The sequence below is a fragment of the Chelonia mydas genome, chromosome 6 (assembly GCF_015237465.2).
Source record: "Chelonia mydas isolate rCheMyd1 chromosome 6, rCheMyd1.pri.v2, whole genome shotgun sequence".
Lineage (NCBI taxonomy): Eukaryota > Metazoa > Chordata > Testudines > Cheloniidae > Chelonia > Chelonia mydas.
The window spans coordinates 42872146-42882847 of record NC_051246.2 but is presented as its reverse complement, the minus strand read 5'-3'; the positions used below and the strand labels follow the sequence as shown (position 1 = coordinate 42882847).

General features: G+C 39.3%; 1 protein-coding gene across 13 annotated transcripts in view; it reads right to left on the bottom strand.

Annotated features, from left to right (window-relative positions):
- Window positions 1-10702, bottom strand: part of WT1 (WT1 transcription factor) — a 139016-nt gene that overhangs the window by 21030 nt on the left and 107284 nt on the right. For 8 of the 13 annotated variants that reach the window (XM_043550198.1, XM_043550199.1, XM_043550193.1 and 5 more), the window contains one exon: window positions 8901-8978. The exons of the other annotated variants lie outside the window; for them this stretch is intronic. In XM_043550198.1, coding sequence (XP_043406133.1) covers window positions 8901-8962 — 62 coding nt within the window. In that variant the 5' untranslated portion in view covers window positions 8963-8978. The remainder of the gene's footprint in view (window positions 1-8900; window positions 8979-10702) is intronic. 13 annotated transcript variants of the gene reach the window in all.

Sequence of the window (10702 nt, the reverse complement as noted above, 5' to 3'; positions counted from 1 at the left end):
GCTTTTTTAAAGCTCAGAATGAAACAGGCTAAAAGAGGATTGCAAGGTGAATAAAATATTTTAATAGTGGCATTACCATTAGTAATAGGGAGAGAACAATGCTGGCACCTGTTCAGGGCAGGAATCCTCTTTTATCTATGTATCAATGCCTACCAAAATGGGACTCCAATCCTGATTAAGGCCTCAGGTCCTACCAGAACACAAACAATAGAAAATCATTTTCTCAGCTACAGCATGCACCAATATCAGAGAGCCACAAATGACCCCATCAATGTTCAATTTTCCTCTTGATTCAAAGGACAGCAGCAATGAAATCTGGTACTTGTGTAAAAGCCTATCAAAGGGAAGAAGCATCTACCACATGGCAACATCTGTTTTAATCACAGAGGGGAAGGGTGTTAGCATGTTATAATAAGAGAGGCATCTGTGCAGTTCACAGCAGAAGAAGTTACTGATCTGAAGTGCCATAGGAAAGCAAGGGTAAATGTAAACTATCATTATTAGTCACTGGTTTGAGTAGCCTAGTTTAGCTTTATAATCCTTCACCTATCAGATCCACACCCCCGATGGCAGCCTAGGCAGTTCAAGAGACAAGATAGTTTGTAGGAAGATACCCTAAAAATATGGTAAACTTTACCCTGGAAGAAACCTCTGAAGGTACAACAAGTTACAGTAGAAATCATGCTACAAAACACAGACTAACTTGCACTCTACACTGTCTGAAATACAGGAGACTTGCAAGGTTTTCATTTGTAGGTGCCAAGGATTTTCTGAAGGACTATTCAGTTCTGTAATGGAAAGTAGCCAGCAGAACCCACTTCTCCTAGGAATTAGAAATGGAAGAAAGCTGTATGAGATCCCCTGGAATGCTCCTCATGGTATTTTCTCCAGTCTACTTTTAAAATATCTCCATGGATGGGGCTTCTACCAAATCACTCTGTATTCCCCAAGCTTAAATTTCACTGACAGAAAGTTTTCCCTAACATTCCTCATACATTTTTTTTATTTCATCCCATTACTCCTGGTCATATGCCCTCTTTGCTTTGGTGAGCAGAACTGTAGTAAAAGGCTTGATCACATTAGAAATTGTTTTCAAAGCCACCTGACCACTCATATATTAACTAGCGAGCAAACTACCCATTTAACAGTTCCCCTGAAAAGGCACCTTAGTAAGAAGAAACCATAGTTCCAATTTCTTAAAACCCACCAGCATTGTCAGGGACTTATCATATTCGGCCCTGTTATACTAACTTTGTTCATGCCGAGTAAGACTTCTTGGGTAAGAAGGCACAACTCAATAATGAGTAAGGGTAGAGTAATCTGACCCTAAACGATTGTAATATTCTAACATTGGGAACAGTTACTGGAAGTCAATGGGACTATTGGTACAGCAATGTAAGACTTTCACAAATTGGGCCTGTAGCTGCTGCTTTGAATTGAAATCTCACTCTACATTGATAGTGACTGCCACACAGCTTGTGAAATAGACTGGATTTCTCATGTCTCTCCCTCTCACTATCTCCCTTTTGTTAAGGGCAAACGTGATGCATGCCAAGCTATGTGAATTTTTTGATACACCCATAATTTATTTAGCATACGCACTAGACTGTGGAAGACTCAGTGGAAGAACTAGTGTAAGTCTGGCAGCTCCTCTACAGCTTTTCAGACTTTCCAAAAATGACAGAATCACAACCACTGGTTTCATTTTACACAACCAATGGAAAGTCCAACCTCTATGAGCAATACAAGTCATCAGTGAGTTCACGCATGCAGTACACTAAAATAATTACAAATACACATCTTTCAGCTGGAGATCTTAAACAAAGAAACAAAAAAAAAAAAGAGTGGGAAATTCTTTGACTTTAAGCTCTTTGGAGTAGGGACTATATTTACCTGGGTGAGCAGGCAATGCCTAGTACATTGGGACCACTAATGGAAAGTAAAAATATTAATACATAATAAATAAATAAATGTGTCCTGCTTGTTTACCAAGGGATCAACTGTCCTACATCTCTACAAATACATTGTAATCTATATAATTTTGCATCTGAGCTAAATAAGAAAAAACAAAGATTATGGTTTAAAATAAAGAAGTTGCAATTGAAGCCAGGGTTTTAATTGTAGAGTGGGAATTTGGAATCATCAAGAGGTTCCAAGAGAAAAAAATGGGGAGAAAAAACTGTTTCCTCTGTTTAATGTTTAAAGTCATATTTATGACTGATGGGGGGAAAAATGCTGAAAAGATTCAAGGCCTAAGCAAAGCCAGATGCAGTTAAACCTGTTGTCAGGACAGTACTATTTTAGTGATGCAGGCAAAACCCTACAGGAGTTCTTGATTGAATAAAAACTGCAGGATTGGCCCTTAAGGGTCCCAATTCTGCCTTCATTGGTGAATACAGAATTCCCTGGGATTTCAATGGAAGTTGCACAGATCTATCCAAAGGCAGAACTGGACTTTAAATATTTAGAGTTCATCCAGTTGATTGCTGAGATGGCCCCATATATATATTGTCCTTTGGTTCTAGGCAGCCAGCTGCAGACCTGGAAAAAATGCATAAAATGTAGCTCCACATTTCTGCAAAACAAAGATTGATACTTATGCAACATAAAATGCTAAGCAAGCGTTATATACTGTAGAGCATTTAGAAACATTTGCCTTTAGCATTAGGCCAGAAAATCCTTAGCACTTGGAGAGTAGCTCTTTTAAAACGATTAATCTCGACGCTGTACAGATTGTACAGAGATTAATAAAAATGAAGGTTTTACAGATGAGAATGTGTGATGAAAAACAGAGCAGCTTTAGAGAGTTGTACCAATCTAAGACTTTATAAAAAAAATCTCAAAAGATTACTTTCTAATCTGAATATATAAAAAAAACCTCACAACCTGCAATTTCTCTCTCACACCAACTTTACTTTGTTACACTAGAACTGTCTGATTAGTTTACAACTAGCCTCAACTTAAATCTGGAGGGCGAAGCTTGATTTTTTTTATTATTATTTCATATGAATAAAAAAAAGGGAAGCTATAGGGCATATTGAGAAGAGTGAGCAAATATCAGCATGAAACATGAATGCCCATTGACTCAAAATGGAAGAATTAAAAAATTCAGAAGGAAAGACTACACAAAACAGGCACCACGTTAAGATGCAATTTACTAGTGTTTCAGTGCAGGAACTGGAATATTTGGTGTAGAAACAGAGCCAAAAATGAGACAGAACAAGGGATCGGGCAAGCTGTGTGATAACAGTACAGAAGAGAAATAAAGCTAATTTTCTTTGCTAAAATGTTTACCACCCAATATTACGGGAAATATATGCCACCACGGAGGCAATAAAGAGAAGTCTGATTAATGATATAGATGATGTTTCCTCCTGTTATTGGTGGTAATGCTGTTAAGCAGGAGGGAAGCATAAAGTTGCTGCTTTATCTGTATTCTCCAAGGCAACTGCACATCAGAGAAATGATTTCACTGATTCGGGCTCAGTGTGCAATCATTATGGAGAAAGAAAAGGTGAGTGTTGAGATTAAGGCACTGGACTAGTATTCAGAGACCTGGGCTCAGTTCACAGCTCTGCTTGTGTACTTCTTTGGGCAGCTCACAATCTCTCTGAGTGAAATCCTTGTCCCATTGAAGTCAATGGGAATTTTGCCATTGACTTCAATGGAACTAGGATATCACCCTCCGTGCCTCAATTCCCTATCTGTAAAACGGGTAGAGTACTTCCCTTCCTCACAGAGGACAGGATAAATTCATGATTAGGCATTCTGATGTGAGAGAAAAGGGGGAAATATTTAACACCATGAAAAACATATAATTGCATGCTCCCATTCACACTGGCTGCAGGTCTGAGCCAGCTAGGGACGATTTACATTCTCAGAACTTACTAATGGTGTTTTATAAGGCTATGATGAAGGTTCTCTTGTTAATCTATTACAGAAAGCCTAAACCTTAAGGGTCTTGTATTAGAATGCAATTGTAATAGTGCTTTGCAAAGGATCTCTCTATTGTTCTGTCCAGTGAGACCAAGCAAATGGCAATACACACTGGTGTGCCTGGGAGCCCAGCCCATTGATTACATAGCTCAAGAATAAAGAAAAAAGGCACTGAGCCAAACTCTGCCAGTTTACATATGTGACCTCAGTGGAGGTCTACACGTTAACTTCAATTTCCAGATAGCATGGCCCTTATTTCTGCAATTTTCTATCTGCTTTGTGACAGAACTCCTTGTTTGGTAGCCTATTTAGCTAGTTACAGATTCAGTTACCACAACAGGGTTTAGGCTCCTGTCCAATATTGACAGGTCTGTGCAATACCAGTGGGATGCTGCAGTATCGTCTTTTTTCAGATCATGGCCCCAATTCTTGGGCCCACCTGAGACTGCCAGGGACTAGATCAGACAGCTGAATAGGTAGCTAGTCAATATTTCTCTTTATTCTCATTATTCAGTATGTGGCCATATTACTTATTTATCATACGCTATCCAAAACCTGTACTGAATAAAGAAATATTAATTTCCTCATGGGCCTTCCAAGGTTCTCATCGCCATAGTATGGAGGATTTAATAGTCCCTAATGAAAGTATCTTCACATCACCTCCTAAGAGGCCATATTATTTTCCCTATTTTACAGCTGTGAAACAAAGGCTCGGAGATTAAGGCCAAATTTATCAAAAGTGTCCACTAATTTTGAGTGTCCACCTTCAGATGTATAAAAGGCCTGATTTTTCAGAGTAATTAGCATCTTTATAGCACTTTATATTTTCAAAGCACAGTGCCCATTGTCTTCAGTTGCAGTTGTGAGCTCTCAGCACTAATTCAAATCAGGCCCCAGCTGTCTCAACATGCACACCAGAAAATGAGGAACACAGTTAGTGAACACTTGTGAAAAGTTTGAAACGATAGAATCCTGTTCTTCTGAGTGACATTTGACTGCCTTAGCCATGGGACCACCTTTTCTCCTCCTGCAATTCTTTGGTTCATTCACTCCACACCTTCCACCGTTTGCAACAAATCGGGGAGGGGTGGGCGGAACGGTTCTACAGACAACAGTCTCATTCACTATGCAATCCAGATCCATTTCCTGACTCCTGTCTATCCTGTGCACTAAACAAGACAGGGGTCCTGTAGATAAAATAGCATGTATCACATAATCAAAGACTATATCATAATGCCTATGCGGGGGCGGGGGCAGGAGTGAAGAGGGCTGAGTAAGTTTACATAACGGAAAGTGCCAGGCAACCTTAACTTTAGGTGTCACTGCCAACCCTGCCTAGAATATGTGGTAGTGGTTTCATTTTAGTACATTAAACTTAAATTGAATATAAACCCAGGAAAAGGGCTACTGAATGAAGCTCATGTAAATGATAGGGTTTAGAGAGTGATATGTTGTTATCCCTAACATATAATTTAAATTTCCCAATTTTCTTGCAAACTTGCAATACTATTTCTTTATTCTTTATAATACAATACATAAAAGAAAGTTCAGCTGAGTCATGTGGAAGTGGTGGTGGGGGAAGAGGGGAATTTCTATATAAGGATTGTCATCTTTGGAGAGAAATTAAGCTCTCCGTTTCAACATAAAGATACCAATATTCATAAAATACAACTTCAAGATTGAGAAAAGTATCTGAAACAGTAAACGCCTGGGAATCACTTATGAACAGTTCATATATTTTAAAGATGTAAATCTTAGGAAGAGTACCTTATGTTCATGGCAACTGAGTTTGGAGGTACTGTGTTTTGTAACTTCCAGCCAGAGAAGACAGATAACTATTTTGGCTCATATTACCAGTGATGAGGCCATGTCTAGCACGGATTTTCCACAGATTCTACAATCTTGGCCTATACCAAAACTTTCAGCTTTGTTTTACCATCAAGATCATTCATCTTGATTTCTTCTTTTTTCCTTTCAAGAATTCTAGGTCACAAACTTTATACTGCTCACAGTCTGCACTTTGGGACAAGTAAAACCATTTATTTTGTTCAGTACTCCTTTAATATTTCTATTGTGTCCCTTTTTTTTTTCCCACTCAGTTCCCCAAAGAATAACCTCTTCCTTGTTTTAATAACTTGGACCTCGGTCAAGGTTGATGTGTTTCTCCTTTTTGCAGGATATTTTCTTCAGAAGAGACAAAACAGTGTCTAATATTGCAAAGAAGAGGTTTGGTTGTTTTGTTTTGTTTTTTTTATTAAAGGGTGCAGTTTAAAGAGGAAATTACAAAAACAGTTATGAAAAAAGTAGGAAATAGCCTCAGCAGCAGAGCTGGTCAGCTTGATTTGTATACAATAGTTGGGTTTCAGGGGGAAGAGAAGGGGCTCCCCTTTCTTTCCAGTAAGGGAGCTGCCTGACAGATTCTAGGTGTACCACAGAAGACCACCACTTCAGACTCACGCTCATTTCACTAGTTTGCTCTGACACACGTGGTTTACTACACTACAATCTAGTGCCTCTAGACTTCAAGTACCATTCACTAATGAAGGTTAGAAGCAGATCAGCAGTACTTCATGCTATTGTGCAATACTGAAGCCAGCCTGCACAAATACCGTACCTGATAGATCTGGATCGAGTCAGTTTTCTACATATTAGTTTAGGAATCTCCCTTTTTAAAAATATATACGTATATATTTACTCAGAAAAGGGTAAAGAGCACCCATAGTTTATCTTACAAAGTCAGGCAAACGTTGGCTTTGTCTGGACAAGGATCAGAAGGAGGTTCTTGAGAACATGTTAACTAGCATGTTATTAAACTCTACTCTGTACCAGGCAAGTTATATGTTAGCAGAAGCTAGCTTCTTGAGTTGAAGTCTAGGCTCCCCCCAAGCCTTACACTGGACCAGGTAGCACTTGCTAAAGTACAACTTGTGTTGTCCACACTAGAGTTTTAGAATGGGTTAGTTACACTGTGCTATCAAAACATATTTTTAAAAATAAACCACCCTAGTCCAGACAAACCCTCTGATGTGCTCTATTCATTTCCTCCTAGCACATCCTCTTCCACAGTCCCAGAGTGCTATCCCATTTTGGAAGGGCAAGAGTGGTTAAATTTTACTGACAGCCCCACAAGGGGATTGGGGAGACATCTTTGGAATCTCTCAATACAGTTACTATCCTGCCTACAGGAAGGGAGGAACAGAAGCCCTGGCCCTGTAAGCACCACACCCTGTGTCTTTGCTACCCTACCAACGTCTCTGATCGGCAGCACCTCTGAGGCGGGCTTCCTGCTTGCCGAGTAACAGGAAACCCATATTGGACTAGCGGCAAACAGGCTAGAATCCATTCCCTGCAGGTGGGAGGGTGACAATGGTATGGAGGAAGGAAGCCAGAGAAGATGGAAAGGGCCAGGAAAGGCAGGGACAGAGGATGTGAAGCCTGGAGAAGGGAAAGATAATAAAAAGGAGGGAGAGAAGAGCTGGCATGAGGAGCAGAGTGAGGTTAGAACTAGAGAAAAAGGAGAAAGGAGTGGAGGGAAGGAGACACAGGAGGTAGCAGCAGTATTCTAAACCTGGAGCTCTTTCATTTGTTCTTGCTCTCACTGTGTGGTAGGAGTGTGGAGAACACTTTACACCCTGCAGTCTGGGGTGGGCCAGTTTGAGGCTGATTATGGCAAGGGTGGGGAGAGCAGACCAGGGCCTGATCATCCCAGCATTGATACCCAGGTGGATGATCAGCCCCCACACACTCCGCACACCCAGAATGCTGTTCTCCCAGCTTTCTGTGGCTCTTTCCCCTTCTGCTTTCTTGCTCAGGCCACCCCTGCACTGTGTCTCACTCCCCAGGCCCTCTCTAACAGCCACCATTGTTATTTCAGTCACTGCACTGGTTACGCACTGCCTTTGCCTATGAGCTAGGCCCAGCAGCCCACTGGCAGGCCTTCCAGATGCCAAGCACGCACAAGTCCAGGGCTGAATTCAGCGCAAGATCTATTGGGCAGCCACTGTTTACAGGTTACAGAAAACACATTTCTGAATTGCACTCTGACCCAACAGTAGTTACGATGGGTCAAGAAGACAATACCTTGCTGCAAGGAGGTCTGAACTAATCAGAAGACAGAATCTCCCCCTGCCCCCCCCAAAAAAATTATATATATACACACACACTTTTTAAAAAAAAAACAACCAAACTTATATTAATGGAAGTTAACAGAACTGACAAGCTTCAAACTCAGCTTCACCATTCAATTGCAGAGGTTTTTCCACTGTTTCCCATCCTTCCTTCACGAGCTTATTTTGTTAGTGCTTTGGGGTAGAGATCTACCTTGTCTTCATACCCATTCACGCAGTCCCTCCTATCACATATTGGAGCTGTATATATGGAATAATGTATATATGGAATAATATGGCTGCTTAGAACCATCTATAATATAATTATACAGGTTTTCACATTCATATGATACCAACTTAAATTCAAATATTACTAGTCTATTACTGGAAAACACGTTGCTCACACAAATGGAAAGCTATTGCATTTACTTGGCACCTGAATTGTGTAACCTACAATGGAGACAGTTTGTTTAGACAATAAAATGGTTAAAAATCTACAACCAGCATACTGTTCTCCAAGACATATTGGTTTAAAGTCAAAAGACCAAAAAACAAAAACAGTTAAAGAAAATATTGCTAGTTTTTTCCCTGTTGACTAACCTTAGACTGAAAAGTCTAAGAGAAAACTTGACCATAAAATTCTTATTAACTGTGAACTGACTAGTAGAATAAAACTTTTAATAGTTCAATAGGGTTATTTTTTTAAACTCAACATATTAAATTACAGACAAATAAAGACCCATTTTTGGACAGGTTAGCATTTTTCGTGCCAGTAACCTTATTCCATTCATAAAATAGAAAATAAAATGAAGTTAACTACACTAATGCAGAAGATTACAAAATAATAAAACACCTTACCCCTTTAATGTAGATCCCAAGTTCATTTGATTCCATGTCATGCATTCAAGCTGTGAGGTCATTTGGTATAAATTGTCACTGTTATGAAAATATCTAGAATTAGAACTAAAATTACTTGACCAAATTCAAGTAATACTTAAAAAAAGAAGCAATAATTTTCATTTTTCTTTTCTAAAAAGTGTTTTCAAAATACATATAGCAGTACCAAATAAATTTATTTTATTTCAACCCTTTTATCTGTTTGTGACATTAATTTTAAAAGAAAAAAGAAAGAATGATTATGTGGTACAAGACAAGATGTTCATTGTGATCTAACTTGTAAATTTTAAATGGCTGAAAATTATACACAATAAAGCCCTTAAAGAAAAAAAATATACTGCAATTAAATTAATGGAACCAGTATATATACAGACTTGTGGGTTAGCAATAAAGCAGATCTCTTATTTTATAAAAAAAAAAAAGAGCAAGTGAATTAACTTTTAATAAAGAGTGTAGAGGATCACGTGATTAATGGACTGAAACAGCTATCAGAACTGGTGACCAATGTTACTACATATAGTGACTTGCCAAGGAAAAATGGAGTGGCTGAACCATAAATTAAACTCACAACTGGAATACTAGTCTTTTTTGGTTTTATGTTTTGTTTTGTCTTTTTGTAAAAGCTTATAATCTTAGAACAATGAACTCAGCAGCCAGCAATATTCTCAGAAACTGGTTGTTAGTTGCTTACTTTCTATTTTTAAAGAAAACACTTCAGTGGTTTTTTTTTATTTGAGATCAACTGTAACCAAAAGAAATGGAGCTCATAGGTCCACTGATATAATAATGCTCAACACTTATCACAAATAATTTAAACATACAAGTGAACAGGTATGTGCTTCGAGGAGAGGAAAAACTGCTGCGGAATTGCAACACCAAAGGCAGTCCGTTTCCCTAGGGCTCTCTCAGTAAGTTAGTCGTAGGGGGAGAGTCACTATACAGACAGGGCTGAGCAAGCTGCTTTCCATCTACGCAGCATGGAAAACCGCCGTGTGTCCTTTCTGAACCTTGGTTCTCCTGGAAATCCAGGTTCCCATTGCTACACAACATTGCTCCGATCTGCTGCAGAGAATCTTACTGAAACCACGCTTTGAGTCTCTAGACCTTTCGAATCGATTTTCTGATTGATGTGGGTGCCAGAGAAATAGCAATTCACAATCAACATAAGACCCCTGGCTGATTAATAATAGCTAAACTCACTAGACTTATGTAGTGATTGTATATAATTGTGTGGCGAGAGTTTTTTCATGGCAGGCAGAAGTGAGCTAGAAAAGTCCGATTCCAGTGGGAAGCTTTTGCATATAAAAACAAGTTAAATGACTTCAATCTTAAAGTATGTGTAATATCATTTGTCAGTATCGCGGGACACTATTATTCATTCGAATGTCTGAACTGCTATTATGCTACTACAATGTCCTGCATATCAGCTCAGAAATTGTTAGACTCTCCTGCAGTTTCCCCATTTGCAACAGCAGTTCGTGCTGGTCTGTGCCACTACGTTTTGCAATTCCACGAATTCTTCCTGTAATGCGGCTGTAATTAATTCCTCCAGGACCCGGATTTTTATTAGAAGTGCCCGCCCGATGCATTTACAGCAGGAGATTTCCCTTTAACTTTCTTTCCCTTGACAGTTCATTTATAAGAGCCTCCTCCACAATATTTCCCCCCTCCCTCCTTTGCTTTTTCATCAAGCAGTACACATTCATCTTGTCACTAACCAGCAGCCACTGTATTCCAGACTGGGTTTGGTGACAGGGCACAAA